This window comes from Neltuma alba, unplaced genomic scaffold (assembly GCF_004799145.2).
Source record: "Neltuma alba isolate B1F8T4 unplaced genomic scaffold, ASM479914v2 tig00012585_pilon, whole genome shotgun sequence".
Lineage (NCBI taxonomy): Eukaryota > Viridiplantae > Streptophyta > Magnoliopsida > Fabales > Fabaceae > Neltuma > Neltuma alba.
Genome location: NW_021637037.1, coordinates 1 through 19,192, shown reverse-complemented (window position 1 = coordinate 19,192; position 19,192 = coordinate 1). Strand labels below are relative to the sequence as shown.

General features: G+C 32.3%; 2 protein-coding genes across 2 annotated transcripts; both read left to right on the top strand.

Annotated features, from left to right (window-relative positions):
• The first annotated feature begins 1,333 nt into the window (after positions 1-1,333).
• Positions 1,334-7,218, top strand: LOC114728948 (probable disease resistance protein At1g61190). The gene is made up of 5 exons (XM_028915892.1): positions 1,334-1,458; positions 3,776-3,878; positions 4,047-4,220; positions 4,336-4,610; positions 6,103-7,218. The coding sequence occupies exons 4-5, from the start codon at positions 4,368-4,370 to the stop codon at positions 7,216-7,218; spliced, it is 1,359 nt and encodes a 452-aa protein (XP_028771725.1). The 5' UTR covers positions 1,334-1,458; positions 3,776-3,878; positions 4,047-4,220; positions 4,336-4,367.
• Positions 7,219-7,327: 109 nt separating this feature from the next.
• LOC114728950 (probable disease resistance protein At1g12290) lies at positions 7,328-9,070 on the top strand. Its single transcript, XM_028915894.1, has 2 exons — positions 7,328-8,528; positions 8,818-9,070. Exons 1-2 carry the CDS (start codon positions 7,328-7,330, stop codon positions 8,892-8,894), a joined length of 1,278 nt encoding a protein of 425 aa, XP_028771727.1. The 3' UTR covers positions 8,895-9,070.
• Positions 9,071-19,192: the final 10,122 nt, after the last annotated feature.

Below are 19,192 nucleotides of genomic sequence, written 5' to 3'. Positions count from 1 at the left end.
TTCCAAAACTCCCAATTTGAAGGGGAGTTAAAATGATGGAAGGAAAGGGAGGGAAGGGGACATTTTAGCTTCCCTCCTCTCAAAATTTTTGGCCAAATGAGGGGAGGGGTTCATTTCCCCTCCCCTCCCCACCAACCAAACAAACCCTAAGATAAAAGAGTGACAAGAGCCCATTTTAGGCCCAATTTGAAGGAAATTGGTGTCACTTTTGTGACCAGCTTGCTATGATGTTGTTATTATTATTATTTTTGGTGGACGAAGAGTGATGACATCACTAAACCTTAGCTCCTCTCGGGAATTCTATTTCTGCAGGGATCTGCATTTTGTGCTCATCAGTCTCATGAGCACGGAGTGCTCAACACTCAAAATGCATAGCGTTTTGAGTTCTGTGCGTTTTAACTTTTATTTGACTTTATTTTTTTGTTACAAAAAAATTTATACTACCTCAAATCATTAATAAAAAAATTAGTTTGATATTTAATTTAGACTTAAATATAAAATTCTAATCCATTTTATCTCTCATATATATTCATTTTTTTTAATATAGTTTTTATAATAATTGCACATGTTAAAGATTTAATCAATTGTTGGTTCCAGTGAATACACATAATTAGTAAAAGGTATTTTAGAAAAAACAAATACTTATTTATTATAAATGACTAATTTAGCTATTTTTTTAAATACATTTGAATTAGTTAAACTAACTCTTATATTAAAGTTCCAAAGAAGTATGTATTAAAATTATTTTTGGTTAATATTTATCTAGTACTCAAAAATATCTTTTTTTAGATATTTTCAATATCTTCAAGTATTTTATGATTCATTTAGTACTTAAAATATTTCTTCACATGCATTTAATGTTTTAAAAAATTTTCTATTTCCTAATATTGTATCACAAAGTATTTTAGAATACTGAAAAATATTTCAAGATATTAGATAAATCATAAAAGACTCTAGAATCTAGAGCCTGAAATATGTTTTTAGGTAAGCCTAGTCACAAAGTATTTTAGAATAATGAACACATATAAAAAAATATTTTAAAGTACCAAATAAACCACAAAATATTTTAAAATACTGGATTCTTAAATATATTTTCAAATGCATTGTCAGAAAATATTTTAGAATACAAAATACATATAAGAAATATTTCAGGATATGATAAAATATTTTAAAATATTAAATATATGTAAAAAAATATTTCAGATAAACTTTAACTAAAAATAATTTTAATACATATTTTTTTTTGTAGTAAAAAAAAATTTTTAAAAAAATAGGGGTCTCTCATGACGTTTTGAGTGTTGAGCACTCCGATGATGAGCACGAATGCGGATCCATTTCTGCAGCGTCTTCTTGAAATATCTCGAGGATACTGCTTGGCGGCGTGGTCTACAGTGCCCATCTCTCTCTCAGAGTTAAGCTCATCTTGGCTAAGCTGTCCGCATATCTATTGCTTTCTCTGTAAGTATGTTGAAATTTCAGAATCCAATCTTGCTGAATTACTTCTCGTATGTGCTTCGTTAAAGCGGGATCCCCTGCTATTTCTCTTTCACTATTTATCTGCTTGATTATGGCTTCTGCATCCGACTCGATTAAAATCTTTTTCAACCCCAGATTCCAGCATAGTTTTAGTCCTTCTATGATTCCCCAGATCTCTGCTGCCGCTGCATCACTTGAGTCTAGCTTACATGTGAATCCTCCCAGCCATTCTCCTTCAGACCTTCTTACTACTCCCCCGCATCCTGCTTCTCCCGCCCTGTTTCTCATTCCATCCGTGTTCACTTTACACCATCCAGCTTGGGGTGGGTACCATCTAACTAAAACTATTTCCCCAGTTGGGCTGCTTTCAAACCATTTTTCTTGCTTGTTCTTGTAGTTCCTGCGGTACTGTTCAATCGCTTTCCTCATATTCCACGGTATTTTTGCATCTGGGTCATGGATCTGTGAATTTCTGCACGGGATGTTATTATTATTATTATTATTATTATTTTTACACGGCTTTGGTTTAGCCAGCACATGATTAGAAATGGGGTGGGGTGGGGGGAAAATAAATAAAGGGAGAAAAGGGAGAGAAATTTCTGGAACGAGGGGGGTTGCAAGACACCAAAAAAATTTACCGGCGACCTACCTACAAAGTCGCCATCCGTTACTCTGTCCTGCTCGCCTTCCTTTCACTCATCCTTCATCTCCCTTGATCGCTGCCTCTTCCTCTTTTCTGCATCATCAACTCGTCTCCTTCATTTTCTGTTTTGTATGTCATGGTGGTGGATGCTATCCGTGTGGTTTAAGCAAGGAATTGGGAATATGGTTTAATGGAAGATGGTGGTGGGGGTGTCCGATTGAAGTAGGTAAATATCCTTTGCATCTTTTGGTTTCTTTTCAAATTATAATTTCTCTCCGTTGCAAGTTGGGTCTGGTTAAGGAATTGAGGCGGAAAATTTTGTGAGGTTGATGGGTTAGTTGAGATTTGTGTGATTGATGATTTATGGACTATCGTGATTTTTATTTACTTTTGTACTGAATGTATGCACACCAGGTGTTTGACGAATTGTATGATGGATAGATATGATTTATTGTGAGGTATAACGTTGAAGAATGTGTTACTAAATTGAACCTGAGGCAAGTATTCTCTATAATAATAAAGCGTTTTGGTTGATAAAGGAATGTATGAATTGAATTGGTTTAAATTTAAGATTGTCCGAGGGTTATGAGTAGAATTGTGGATGGCACTTGAAGTGTTTGTTCAAGAGAAGAATTGGATTGGGAGGCTAGTAACATTTGCTAGAAAGCTAAGGCTTATGCTATAGAAGGGCAAAAGGAACTTAATTGAAGTTTAAGTTCATGAAGGGAATAGTGGGACACCCATATTTTTCAAATATTGTTTCATCAAAACAACTTCATTTCAATTGTACCATTATTCGTTTTTACTTGTTTGATATTGTAAATTTCTTTTTACAACTTGAAATGCTCTTGTTTGAGTTATTATTACTCGAAAAAAATGATTTTTGTTCATTGATGGAATTTGAGATTTTATGAACTTTTATGCTGGGGTCTTTTGTTAAATATTCTTTTTACATGTTTTCAATGATAGAAAAGATTCTTTTTTACTGATGATAAATTGGCTCCACGCATTCTTGAAAATGATTTTTGTGAGGACTGAGTACAGAACACTGGCTGCTAACAACGGTGCTATTAGCCCTTGGCGTGCTATGGTAATATCGAGCTCACTTGTTATTCGTGGTTTCAGCCGTGCTTGTTATTCATGGGCATTGTTCCCACATTTGTTATTGGGGGCTTCGACTACGCTTGTGATCATGAGTTCAATCTCACTTGTATTTGTAGCTTCGACTGTGCTTGTATTGGTGCGCCGTGGTTAATATTGAGCTTGCTTGGTACTCGTGAACATTGTTCTGAAGCTTGTTTCATAGCTTCAGCTACGCTTGTACTCGTAGCTTTAACTGCGCTTGTTGGTTATTTACCCTCGTGGATTGTGTGTCCATGCTTGTTGTTTCTTCGGTTGAAGTCCTCCATTAAAAAATGTTTTTTAACTCTACTCGTGATTTGATTTCAGAAAAACATTGTTAAAATGCCTTAGAAATTTTTGTATATTGAAAATATTTTATATTTATATATATTTCATGTTATGGTAATTTTTTTAATTTAAAAGTAGCCGTAAATCAACCTTGTTGTATTTATACAAGTTACTTATTTTAGTATTTGTTTTATCTTATTCTTATTAACGGATGCTATTCACTAGTAAAATTTATTTTGGCCTTAGATAGCACAGTTAACCTTGCGCCTTCAAACGAATGGTGAAAAAAGAGAGGGGGGAAGAAAAAAAACTCATTGCTGATCAAAGCTTAGAACAACCACTAATTGAGGTAAAACTGAGTTACATTAATGTAATTATTTATTTATTTTTTAGAACCTCTACATAATCTATAAGCAGACCCTTGCCTTCATTTATTATTCTAAATATATGAATATATGTTCGTATTGTTGTGGGAGGGAGCTCCTTATTTTGTGTTGTACCTGTGAGTTATTTGCAGAATTCTACTAATGGCCGTATATTTTGATTACAAGAGATCTATTCTATATGAATGGTATTGTAATTATTATGGCAAGTGTTTATTCATATGTTCTAAGGCTTTAGGAATGTGAGTTCTCTCATATTTCGTACCGGTCACCCCTAAATTTTTGGGGTGTGACACTTGGTGTATGAGGTAAGCCTAGATCATCATACATGTGGTGTTCTTTCATTTTGAGGGAAAAATATTTATTGAAAAAAATTCTGACTTTAGCATTTTTCTGTTTTATTTTGGATGAATGCAAGCTTAGCATCATCTGAAAGATCAAAGTGAGAAGCAGATATGGAGAAATTGGGAGATATCATGTGGGATATTACAAAGTATTTGTGTGGTTGCGCCAAACAAGAAGCTGGGCTTATTTGTAAGTTGGAAGGGAATCTGCAATCTCTAGAAAGTAAATGGAAAAAGCTTGAAGCTGTGAAGAAGGATGTGGAAGCACAAATTGAAGAAGTTGAGGGTATCAGAGAGGGGCAAAGGACATATGAAGTCAGTGGTTGGCTCCAAAGTATCCAAAACATTCAAAAGGTACGAACTCTTCATTTTACATTTTTTTCTTTATTTAGTATGTGGTGTTTTTATTTACTTTGATCGTTTCTGTTCATGAATTAGATAATTCCATGTTCAGCATCAATGATGTTGTTAATTAAGTAATCCCTTAGCTCAATAATTTATGATAATTTAATTTAAATGTCTTAGTTCAAACCAAGCTAGTTAAGAACATTTAAAATTTTTTGGATAAGTGTGAAACTCATATTATATTGAATTTATTTGAAATTTTATCACAGTATAAAAACAAAACTAGTTTCAGTACTCATCAGAGTGGTGAGCACCCCAAACTTATTATATGCTCATCATATCTGAACCATCCAGATCTGATTTGGATGATGCGGATTTTTTTTTAAATAATTATTTTAATGGGTATATAATGTAAAGTAAAGATGTATCTTTCTTAAGGACATAATTAAGTAAACAACATTACCTTATATTAGCATAATTAAAACTTAATTTGAAAGCATACGTATTGTGTACATAAAAATTGATTTATCCGTATCTATATCGCAAGCTGTCCAATTATTCAGTTAAAAAGAAAAGTACGTAGAAATAAATATAATTAGAACACTATGTACACTTGATTATCTTTTGTATACTATTAAATACATAGCTAAGATAATACTTCAAATCGAGAACATGTATTTGTGAGCATAATGGTTTTATACGGTTCTTCATTCACTACTCATAACAGCAATGAGCACCATGTGCTCATTATTGTAATGTAATCTGGACCATACAAAATATCATGTAGATGATTCAGATTTAAAATTTTTAATATGCAAATTTTTTCAATAATAACTTTATTTTTTTAAAGAAGTTAGTTATAATATTATATTTAATTTAAATGTGTTAGTAGTAAATCAAAAGTGATCTAAACTTTTCCTTAGCTATGGAGGGAGGAAGCAGAGAGGGGAGGGGGAAACCCAATGTTAGTAGACTGTTAATTGAAAGGGGACACATTGCTCCACTTTTTTGCACTCTAAAATGTTTTCGGGTACTAAGTGTACCTTGTAAAATATTTTAGGATGTTGAATACACTTTGACCCTAATAAAAATACAATATTCTCTACCTTTACTATAATTTTGTTGAACAGAAAAATAATAAAATATTGTACTGATGTTTTGATCATTTTTGTTTTACAAAACATATTTTATATTTTTTGTTTTTCAAAAACTGTTTTCAAACATGCTTTTTTTTGTTTTTAAAATTATTATAAAAAAAAGCTGTTTTGTCAAATGGAAACCAAACAAGCCCAGCCAAAATCTTTAACAATATCATTCAGCTTGTTCTGTCAAAAAATTGTCATTCATATTTGGCCAAAAAAATTCCATTCATTTATATCGAGATACATAATTTTTTATCTCGATATCAAAACTTAATATGAAAGTGTGCTTAATTAGTTTATGTAAAGATTCAGAAAACAGGAGAAAAGAAACATTAAACTTAATGATTTTGTATTCACAGGAAGTAGAAGATAATCTATATCAAGGAGTCCAAGAAATCCAAAACAACTGCCTAAGTAAGTGTTGTCCCAAGAATTGCAAGTCAAGCTACAAGTTGGGAAAGAATGTTGCCAAGATGCTCACTAAAGTAGATGATCTAACAGCCGAGGGACAAGGATTTGTTAAGGGTTATCCAATTACGCGCAAGCCATCGCGTAAAGGAATTGGTCAAATACCTCTTGAGGAGACTGTGGGGCAAGATTTGATATTTGATAAAGTATGGAGTAGAATTGAAGCAAATAATGTTGGTGTCATAGGTTTATATGGGACTGGAGGGGTGGGAAAGACCACTTTATTGAAGAAAATTAGTAATGAACTTGGGAAGAGAAAGCCTGATTTTCTTGTGATTTGGGTGGTAGTATCCAAAGAGCGTAACTTGGATGCAATCATGGATACTATAAGAAAATCAATAGGAATTGGAGATGTTGCTTGGAGTTCTTGCAATAGTCGAGAAGAAAAATCTTCAAAGATTTTGCAAGCGTTGGAGCGGAAAAAATTTGTTTTATTGCTGGATGATGTGTGGGAGAGATTGGACTTGAATTTGGTGGGGGTACCTCATCCAACAGATTCAAACTCTGAGTCCAAAGTGTTACTCACAACACGATTGAAGGATGTGTGCGCAAAAATGCAAGCTCCAGAACCACTCAAAGTGGACTTTTTGAATGAAAAAGAAGCATTAGAGTTATTTCATATCAAAGTTACAGAAGAAACTTTAAACTACGACCCTAGGATCAGAGACCTAGCAAAAGAAATGGCAGCAGAGTGTAAAGGGCTGCCTCTTGCGTTAATTGTGGTAGGAATTGCCATGGCTGGTGTGGAAGATGTTAACGTATGGGAGTGCTCAAAAAATAAGTTGACAAGTTCTCCATGGACCAATACAGATTTCGAGACAAAAATTTTTTCCATCCTTAAGTTGAGCTATGATCAGTTGCCGGATGATACTCATAGAAATTGTTTCTTGTATTGTGCATTATATCCAGAAGACTATGAGATTCGGGTCACTGATATCATTGATAAATGGATAGGGGAGGGGTTTATCTGTAGAGATATGACAAAAAGCATACAAGACATTCGTTAATGATGGTCAATCTGTGATTGCAAAGTTGAAGCTTTGCTGCTTGTTGGAGAGTGTTGAAGATAATGTTGATTTAGGTCGTTCGTTTAAGATGCATGATATGATTCGAGAGATGGCATTGTGGTTATCTTGTGACCAAGATAAAAGAATTAAAAGGGTTCTTGTACAAGGAGATGCGATAACAACATCCCATGATGATGTTGAAAAATGGAAAATTGTTGAGAGGATTTCAATCATGAATAGGGGAGTACAGCATGTAGCACCTGTAACTTATCCTAATTTAGTAACATTATTGTTGAGGCATTGTGGTAAACAATATTTGCAAAACCTGAAATGCATGACCAAATTAAAGGTGTTAGAACTATGTTGTCCTGATATATGTGAACTTGAAGAAATTAGTGAGTTAGTTTTGTTAGAATATCTTTTTTTAACGATAAATGGATTTGACTATCCCAAGGAGTTGAAGGAGTTGAAGAATTTGAAGAATTTGAAGGTATTCAATTTGTCCTTGAGAGATGGTAATATTGTAAATATTCCATCGGGAGTGATATCAAGTCTTCGACAATTAAGAGTGTTGAGAGTTTATTACGACGGGGAACTTGAAAAAAATGGTGAAGCAGAGGAAAAATTCATAGAGGAGGTGGAATCTTTGCCAAAAATTGAGGAAATAAATGTTGGAATAGAAACAGAAAAAGGCCTCAACAAGTTACTTCAGTCACGTAAATTGCAAAATTGTATATATGCTCTTCGCCTCGGTGGTTTGGACACCATGGAGATGCCTTTATTATTGGCATGCATTTCAAAAATGAAGCACCTCCAACAATTGGGTCTGCTTGGATTATCTGGTTTGAAAGATTATTCTGGTATTTATGATGACACTTATTGTCTAAGGATGCTTCAAAGTGTGCTTATCTCTAGTTGCCATTCCTTAATGCATGTCACATGGCTCAAGCATGCTCCACATCTTCAACAACTTGTCATTGGTGACTGTGCATCAGTGGAAGAAGTGATAAAGGAAGATGAGAATGAGGATTCTTCTTGTGTATTCTCTTCTCTTGTAAACCTACATCTGTATGGAATGCCAAAGCTTCAAAGCATCCATAAGACCGCTTTGTCTTTTCCTTCCCTAAAAACCATCAATATAGGAAGATGTACAAATCTGAAAAGGCTACCACTTCATTCCGACTCTGCCAAACAACTAATTATCCGCGGACACGAAGATTGGTGGAACAGTTTGGAATGGGACGCCAAACACAATTTCCAATCAAAATTTCAGCCCTTCACGTCAGATGACGTCAACATAAATTTTCAAGGTAAATACATTAGTAACATCAACGCACACATTATCCTTTACTGTTCTTTTAATTTTCATGGCGTAATATAATTTTACGCTTTATGGATATAAAAAATAAGCATATTGTTTTTGACATGTATCAAAATGTTGGCCCAGCTCTATCCTTTATTTATTGAATGCTAAAAGGTAGCCATTGCATCGTGTGATTATGTATGCGTGCAAATGTTTGGTTGTGATTCCTTCATTTCTTTTCTCTTCATGAAATTATTAATTGTTTCTTCAGTTAATTGGCTTTTTATAATTTGCAGATTGGTTTACTGCTGGGGGATTGGATTTCCTCATTGGTTCTTACGACTTCCTTGATAATGATATCACTGAAGGTTGATTAGCTTCTTTTTAAAATAAATTAAAGGACCACCAAACATGGTGTGTGTGTATTATTATTGATGTTTTTCTTATTTTGCTTTCCTGTTTGTGTAAACTTTTTGATTCACCATTACACCCTTCTGTACGTACAGAGCAATGGTCATTGGTCAATAATCTATTTTGCGTTTTTCCTTTCTTGGTGGTTATAATAAGACTCTAAATATTGATCAACAATTCACTGAAATTATTCGCATCTTGAAAACATCTCTTTTGTGAAAATTAAAAGCAAAATTATTCAACCTTAGATCTTACTCATTAATCAATAAATTAATATTTTTGACCAATCTAACAGTGAAAGAATCTAAGCTACGTGGTTTGGGAATTTAAGAACTCGTATTCATATTTTAACGTAAAATTATATGTTAAGTAATAATTATTTATATAAATAATATGTAATAACGAGGAAACGAAATATTTATTTTTCAATCAAAATATCTTTCGTAAAATTAATTTTAATATTCGTTTAACAACTAAATATTAGCATTAATAAAATTAATTCTTTTAATTATGATAGGGCTAGATGTTTCAAGAACTCATTGTAAACAGTTAATTATGTAGTTTTTTTCAAACTTGAGTCGGATAATTTGGAACAAAGAAAAGACTTGAGTCGGATAATGATCATTACAAACCATAACTAGTTGCAAGTTGCAACTATTTGTAATTATCTGGAAATTTAACAAAGAAAAATTATTTAAATTAATACATAACTGATTACAATATTTCTATTACTAAGTGCTAATTAAAAATTATGATGTATGACCAATTCATTTGTGTGAGGATCAAGAGACCAAAGCAACTCAAAAGCGAAGGTAAGAACTGAACTCTGACCACCTTTCATTTTTCAGGACAAGTTAATTTCAAATCCTGTAAAGGTACGCCAAACGAACCATGAATATATGTTACTTTTTATATTCTTTTTATTAGTTACAGATAATTGAATTATTATTTTAACTAAAAAGTAAGTTAAAATTAGTTAAAGGTAATAAATATGTAAGAAATATATTTTTTTTTAATAAATATACCCTTATTTATAGAAAGGATGAGTGGGACAAGGAGATTAGAAAGGCATATAATTTAATTAATTGGGGATGTAAATGAAAAAAAAATGTATACAAAAAAAATTAATTTATAAAAAAATTTTAAAATGCTCCAGCTTGTAATTTTTTAGGTGTGATCATCATTTAGGAATTATGAATACCAGCAAGCTTGGCATTTATGCACGTATAATAGTAAAGGCGAACTTCCTAATACAAAACCAAAACCAAAACCAAGTATTAATTCATAATTAATTACTTAAAACACTAGGAAATTAATGAAGCATAATAATAGCGAACAAATCAACAATCCAACTAGATTTCAAACAAGTAAAAAATATGCAGTGAAATATGTTCAAAGGCCTAGCAAGCCCAAATTAAAGGAGCTCCTAAACTCAAAAGAAGACCATTGCATTCCAAGCCTTAGTATCTGTTCCACAATATATGAGTATTAGCAAATACCAAAACTAAAACATATCCTAAAACAAATCCAAAACCAAACCAAAACATATCAATTGATGAGGAGTTTTATTATAGGATTCCTTTCTGTATTATTATAGCATTATATTAATGTGTTTGAACGACTTTTAGAACAGATTGAGGGCTTATTTATGTGTGTGTTTTCTGTTGGTTCTGAATCTGAAGTAAGATGCATCATTCATTTAATTTCTTATGAATAGTACAGATTTCAATAGATTTTGGATGATATTTTCATATTGATGATTCATTTCTGTTTATTAATGAGTTTCTCGATCTTCATCCTATTGCCTTATTTCTTCTTCTTTTAGTTTAGGCTGCCAGTATTATCCGGCCATTATTTTATTTTCCAATTAATTACCATCCTTCTGCTTTCAGTTCCGTGTAGTTATAATTGCTTAAGGTCAATAGTCTTTTGTTCTATCTAAAACTGTTTCAACTTGCAAGTCTCTTTCTTGGTGATATTGTAGTTCTATGGTGTAATGTATGTATATTGTTGTCCAATTTCTTTTTCCTGCTTTATTCTACCAAGCACGGTGGTGTGGTTCTATTTATTTATTAATAGATGTGCTTCTAACCAAAGAACAAAAGATTGGACTGGACACTAAACTGGTCAAGGTTGAAAGGTCAGTGCGTCAAACCAAGGTCAATACGAGATCAAACCAATCATATTAAAATAATATAATTTAATTAAAAATAACAAAATACAATAATATTAATAATCACTAATAACAAAATACAAGGAAGTGCAATAATAGTTTGATTGTAATAATAATAAAGTATAACAATATTGAGAATGTTCATCCTTACCATTCCTCAATAACTAAAATTAATAATCATTGATACCAAAATTATTATTAAGGTTCACTCAAATCTATAGTAATTGAAATATTAGAAGTTAAATTAGGAACAATGGAACACATCTAACATAATCATTCAACCCGATTGATCGCCGATTTACCCTAGTTTCTACCGATTTACTCCATGACCAATTTAGTGCTTAAACCAGATCAGACGACAAGTGGCAAGTTTGGTCTAATTTTTTTCCCTTTATTTTTTCCTTTTAGAGTTAGTGCTTGTATATATTGGTCCCCATGTCTGATTTATAGAATTTTTAGCTTGCACAATACTCAAAATTAATGTTTTTCTTGCCTTATTTGTTTTCATCTTGGGATGCCTAATCACTGACTTCTTGACTCTTGCTTTTATATCTGAATATTTACAGCAAGGAATTTAGTGCTAATAACACGAATCATAACGAGTGGAAGCCACCACAGCGAACTGGTGAGACCTTGTACTCGTGTGCTTGAATATTGTTTATAATAATTAATATTGTCAATGTTTTGTAATCTTGTGCTGGTTGACTAACTAATTGAGCTATATGATTTTTAATTAAAGCTAGTTAATTTTCTTGATATTTTTTCTTCTTTATTTTATTTCCCGCTTTGACTGAGTGGACTTTAATTTACAATAGTTATTTTAGTTTTAATAACTGTAGTGAGGGACTCGATGATATCGTATGTAAATGTATATTGTAGATTTTTGAAAAGAAAAATTTAAAAAGTTACAAATATTTGATTTGCACAATTATAAACTGATGAATTTTAACTGCAGACAGGGCATTTAAGTTTGAAATGCAACTTTTAATTTACAATTGGGAATCCTATTTGCAAATGTCTCAATATTTTTCCAAATTTTTTTTAAGATCCAATTATCATTAATTTATTCTTTTAAGATTTAAATGTCATTATATTCTTTCAAAAATAATATATTGTGATTCTCGTCTCTTAAATCGAGTCAAATGATTATCAGTCCATGACCAATAATAGAGTGGAGCTATTTTTATTTAATTATTTATCTAATATTTAGTAGTGAAAAGCTTAGACGCATATTACATATGTGTATGTAGTAACAATTAACAATACAAGATCTGATCCAGTAGCAAACTTCAAATTAAGAGTCAAACTCTAATCAAACCTTGAAGCCATAGAAAACATAATTTTCATATTTCAAAACAAAAAATTCATTGCTTCATTGGCAACTCGAGAATGGCGATCTTTTGTATGATGATTCCTAACTTGTTCATGCATGTGAGAATAAACGAAAGCAAAAGAAAGAAATCATAGCATTCTAAAGAATAAATCAATGTCCATCTTATCAAAGAAAATAAAGATCAAGTAAGACATCAGATGCTTCAATTTACTTTTCAAATCCCACCAATTTGTATCATCGACTGTCTCATGCAAACTCATAAAATATTGCAATGTCTTGGTGTACGAAGTAAGCCCAAACTATCATACATGTGCTGTTCTTTCATTTTGAAAGAAAAACACACACGAAGAAATGACAAAAAATTTATGAAAAAGCTCTAACTTTGGTATTTTGCTGTTTTGATTTTGGATTAAATGCAAGCTTAACTAGCATCGTTTGAAAGATCAAAAGTGAGAAAAGCTGATATATATGGAAAAACTGGGAGATCTCATATGAGATATAACAAAGAATTTGTGTGTTAAATAATGGAAAAGACTTGAAGCTATGAAGAGGACGTATTTTTTTTTGGCCAAATATGGAGAAGGACGTAGAAGCTCAAATTGAAGAAGTTAAGAGTAGTAGAGAGGGGGAAAGGAGACATGGAGTTGGCGTTTGGCTCCAAAGTATCCAAAAAATTCAAGAGTCACTCTTCAATTAATATATCTATTCTCTCTCTCTTTTTTTTCCCACTTATTTAGTATGTGGTGTTTTTATTTTTTGATTGTTTCTGTTCATGAATTAGATAATTTTCTGTTCATGAATTAGATAATTTCCAAATTCAACATCAATAATGTTAATTAAGTAATTCAAGTTCTAAATACTTTGCTCAATAGTTTCTCATAAGTTAATTTAAAGTTGTTAATTAGTTGTAAATCGAAAGTGCTCTAAACCATTTTTTTTTAAAAAAAAATGTTGTTCAGACCAAGCTAAGCACTTTTAAAAATTTTGGCTAAGTGTGAAATCTATATTATATTGAATTTATTTGAAACTTCTTCACAATATAAAAATATCATGCTTACAGCTACGTGTCCTCTAATCAGGTGTACATATTTTTCTAATTAAATTTATCTCTACTTTTCTTTTAGCTGAAAAATTGGGCAGCTTGTAAAATGGATACTGATAAAGTGATTGAATCAAGTTTTTATGTATGTGATGTTGCATCTAACTAAAAATTTCTCTCCTATGTAATATAAGGACTAAAATATTTAATTAGATTTTAAATATTGTAATAAACGGCATAGGAGTATTTTTTTTTTTAATTCATTCAAATGGAATTTAAATTAGAGATACCAAATTTAGAAAGCACATATAAAAATTTAAAATTATTTATTTATTTCTCTATTTAAGCCTAATTGACATACTATTTAATTATGATATTTCATATATTCAAATTCTAATTAAGATATTGTTTAAATTTAAAATTATTTATTAATTTGTTCATTTAAGCCTTCAATTGAAATCTCATTTAATAATGATGCCTCTCATTTAATTTAATATACCCAAATTCCAATCAAAATATTATTATGAAGAAATTATTTCTAACTTTTTTATTCACATGAGAATACGCACCAGCCAAAAAGCCCAAGTAACGAAAGCAAAACTGCGCATGAATGAAGTTTCAACGGAAAGAAGATGTTGAGGCTAAAAGCAACCATTATTTCAAATCATATAAATTGTATCAACAAATAAACCCGTCCATAAATTTATAATGATCTATTGTAATTAAAATATACTAAGCTTGGCATTTATGCCATTTTAATGGCAGAGCGAACTTCCAAATACAGAACCAAAACCAAATACTCTTCCGGTCCTTAATATAAAACTCATTTAACTAATTTAATTAGATTAAAGAAGTTAGATAAGTTAGTTAATTATAAATTACTTAGCCCAAACTCAAAAGGAGACCATTCCCAGCCTCAATATCTTGTCCGTATTACGAGTATTTGCTTGTTAAAGATTGCACCAAGCTCATTTGCTTCATACCTTTTTTCTCAATATTTCTATGTTCCTCTTAGCTTTTTCTAAGCCAGCGACTAAACATATATGTTAATAACAACAAAAACTCTAAATGTAAGGTATTTGTATTTGTAATTGAACACTCTAAATTTAATACAAGGTCTTTTAAAGTCAAACTGAGTTGAACAATCCAAAATTTTGCTTATTTACATATAGGAACCGAGTATGAGTTTGAATCCTAAATCTCCATTAGACAACCTGACTGGACGTGGCCCATAAGGCCCATTGGGCTTTCCAACATCTCCAGCATTTATCTTCCTTATTGTCAATTAACTTTTCTTTTGTCAATTATCAAGAATATGACGTCTTGATCTCTCCATACCAAAATCCTGGATTAAAATTGGTAATACTGACGTATATTCGATGAAGGCTAAAGTTACTGAAACAAAAGAAATCCTTGTGTGCACACAATATCCTATTACTGGAGATTTTTCTTTCAAGGTTTCACAAGAGTAAACTTGACATTGTGAAAGACAGCCGTAGCAAATCATGATTTCCAAACATTCATACTGAATCTGATAATACTCTCTTCCCCCTTCTATGTGCAGCAGTATATGATATTTGGATTGACTAATATCTTTATATAACATCTATTTTCAATAGTAGACAACCACCAAATACCATACAATTTCCATTGGTGGAGCCTTTTTCAGCATCTCCTCCCTCAAAATATGCTAGCTCAGATTGCTACCATATCCACCCTCAAAGGCTTGACTTTACTATGGTTAGCAGCCAAAAGTAAACTCCTATAAAGCGTACGATATTATAAAGCATAAGATATTTTAAGTTTGTAACTGAAAAGGTTTAATTTCATTTTCTACAATGAGCACAATGGAGAGAAAAACAAATCACCATTAAAACATCAAGAGAATCAAGTTGTCAAGAACAAGATCAAAGAGTCTAAAACCATAGAACACTCAACAATCAGCTTAAATATGGATACAGATAAAGTGAAAAGAGAATCACTCCATCCTAATACTTTGTTCCATTCCCAAATCTTAGGTATCAAAGACTGTATAAGCAGAAGAGATAACCAAGTGTGTATCTTACAAGAGGCAATGCTGGCACGTTGGGAGGCACAGCAAAATTGTAAACATCCTTATCAAAGATAGGGCAATGAGTCAAAGTAGCATATTCGTATCTGTACAAATTATGAAAGTGTTTTTAAAGTGAACGATATAGAGGAGAACTGTAACTGCAATGGTGAAAGGGCCAGAACTGGGTCCATACATATTTTGACTCTTGGTATTGGTACTCGTAGTTCATAAACACTTTGATGAACAGGACTCAACCTCAGCCCCTCTCCAAAGGAACTCCTTATACATCATTATAAGAAATGCAATCATGATAATATCAATCATAAGGTTAAGTAAGGAGAACTTAATATTTAGAATATAAAATATAAAGCAATCGTGCCAATTTCATTTGCAAAGTGTAGTAAGTAAGAAACAATAACAAACATGTCATGAACATAGTGGGGGAGCCCAAAGCTAATGCTGGATATATTTGCAATCTGTTAGATGATGAAGTATGATAAATTTCTATTAGACCCATATAAAAACTCTGATGAATGATAATGACAAATTATGCTACTTGACATGTTCAAAGAGATAAAGCATATTTGTCTGTTAAATCACCTTGAGACAACAATAAAGGACACGGTGTATGTGTCATAGAATCATGGTCTAAAAGACACTTGAATGATGAAAATAACTGAATGACTGTAGTTTCTTAAAATTAAGAAAGAATGAAATGCATTACCTAATCAAACCACAATAAGAGATGGAAGCCTATTAAACTATCACCCCATTGAACAATAGTGTTATCTCCTCCTCCTCCTCCTCCTGCTTCTATGGTTATCAAGGATTTCTTAGGAGGAATGATCAGATTTTCAGTGAAACACAAAAGGTTCCTTTAATCCAAGGCACAAGATGAGACCCTGGTGGAAGAAAAGGCAGTCATTAGCTTTGAAGTTTTTCATAGCCAAACAGAAATACCTTAAAATATTATCCCCAGTCTCACTTGAGAAAACTTCATCCCCCCAAAACCAGGAAATTTCATTTGCCCCGATTTAAATGTTCAAAATGTCAAGCATATATATTGTAAAAAAATATAATTTTCTTATGAAACATTCATGTGACATACAAGCTTACATAAAATTTGCTGCTAGAGTATAATTTCTATGAACATACAGGCTAATCAAAACATGGTGCAAGAGCATTTGAGAAAAACATCTTCAAAGAAGGAGAAGTCATTATAAATGTTTGCAAAACATTCATATTTGGGGCATCCTTTTAAAGACCCAAGTTTAAGAAAATGGTCTAAGCACATTTTAGTGACACATAAGAATTAAGCTTAGGTAAGTCTAAGCACATTTTAGCAGGATAACATTCTAGTCATCTGGTGAATTAATGCTCTGAAACTTCAAAATAGTATTGTTCCCATTAGCACGTCTCAGTATCAAGATTTCCCCGATTTATCTGGACATTTATATTGAGAAAACACACACACACAAATAGAAACTGAGATTATAAGCATGCTATCCATTCATATGTTGATAATCACCACGGTGACAATTACACACATGATTGATGCATAAAACAAATGTGCGTGTGTGTGGGAATTTATCATAAAAATCCTTAAAGGTGGTAAAGGAGGGGTAAGTAACATTTGGCCGAGGTCAACAAATAATGAATGCAGATGGGAACATGACATATGCAATGCCATTAAATGGAAGTCTCAAACGTTAGTGTTGGTACAAGTCAGGAGCAATGACTCAACGTTCTCACTATCAACAATATGATCCTCTCTTAACACTAACTATACAAATAACACCGGATATTGTTAAATGATGACTCAAATCTGATATTCAAAACCCAATAATAAAGTATATCATTTTAAAAGTAAGAAATGCCATATTTTTGCTTTAAAATAAGGTTGAAATTCAATTCTGATTAAACTATTTGATGGAAAATATATTTGAAGAGATATTGAGTTTTATGATATTTAAATCAACTATAAATACTGTTAAAAAAATTAGAATTATAAGTAAGTCAATCTAAAATAACTTTGAGTGAGAACTTTCAAAAAAGAAATCCTTCAATTCAAAACCTTATCATTTTAATTTTTAATAATAAACTCCATACCTCACAATCAAAAAAGGGTACCATTTTTATTATTGAAATGGCCTGGTTCATGTCCTCTACCATGCGACCCCTGTTTAATCACATATGGAGAAGCACATAAGTTCATGTCTATCAAAGTTCTGTCTTAACATATAGGCATCACTTTAAAATGAAAGACAAATGGCAGCTGACATTTACCATTTGTCCCATCCACAAATAAAGTGCATCAAACTTACATTAAAAGTTTGAAACAGAAATATTTTATTACGATTCCAGCAAACTACTTTTAAATGGAAGTCAAATGGTATCTGCCCTTTAGGCTTTGTCGAATCACCAAGTAAAATGCAGACACATTTACATGAAACGAAAATAAGTTCCTGCTTGATTGTCTACAATGAAAGGACGACTTTATCCTAAAATATGTGGTTAAATCCCATTCGATTCTTTTGGCATGGTTTTCGCATGTGAACTGAAAATTACACATGATAACCAAAAAAAAAGCAACAAAATTTTCTACTATGCCCATAGAAGAGGATTTCTATTATTATCCCTGGCACCCAGCACCGCATGTTTGAGCCTACCTCCTACACTCGGAATGCCAACAAAGAAAACAAACATATAAGAATTGTGAATCAACTTTATAGGACAAATACATATAGAATAACTATTTATTATTAAGTGTGAAGAACTTAGTATACACCAGTGAATAATAGAGCACTTGCAAAAATGAAACTTTGCTCATAAACGATGGAATGAAAATTAAAAAACATAATAAAGTGCAGCAGAAGCCCACGCCTGACAGTACATAATACAATAAAATAATTCAAAGTTTAAACATGGTATGAAACGCGTATTACATATCACAAAGTCCCAGAAAGTTGCCATAAAAGTTGCCAAAATAAAGTCCAGTCAATAAACAATAATAAAAAATATTCCAAACTAAGAATTGATAACCCACTTGAAACTGGGCCTTAGCAACCTCGCAGACCTTCCACTTCTTGTTACCAGGCCGTTTCTGCCCTTTGAATTGCTGGAAACACAAACGCATCCCTTGCTGATGTGTAATCCACAAACGTGTGAGCCAGATTCGATTGCTTCTTGTCATGCTCAAATTTCCTGCCAAGGAAACATGCAGTCATGAGCCGTTAATATGTGCAAGATATAGAACTAATCTTAGATAGTAGGTATTGTATTGGACTTGTAATCCATTGGTAGATAGACGAAATCATACATGGAAAGAGAAGATGCCCGCTGAGAACTTTGATTTTGTTAGGAGTAGTGCTTGTCCAATATCGACATCAGATCTTTTAAACCTAACAATCCCCATGGAACAGATATATTAGTCAGAAGGTGTGGATATGTTTTTTTTTTTTTTTTGGGGGGGGGGGCGTCTCTGAGTTTTAAGTATTGTGGCGAGCGCATGGTCAGAATCCTCATTGTGGCCAGTGCCGTTGCTGCTTCGATGCCGGTGTGATCGCAATATCTCCACACCGTTCACACAGACCTGCATAAAAGATTATCAGTAATGGGGATCTACGAGATAAAACTGTGAAAGAAGAGAAGGGGAGGAGCAG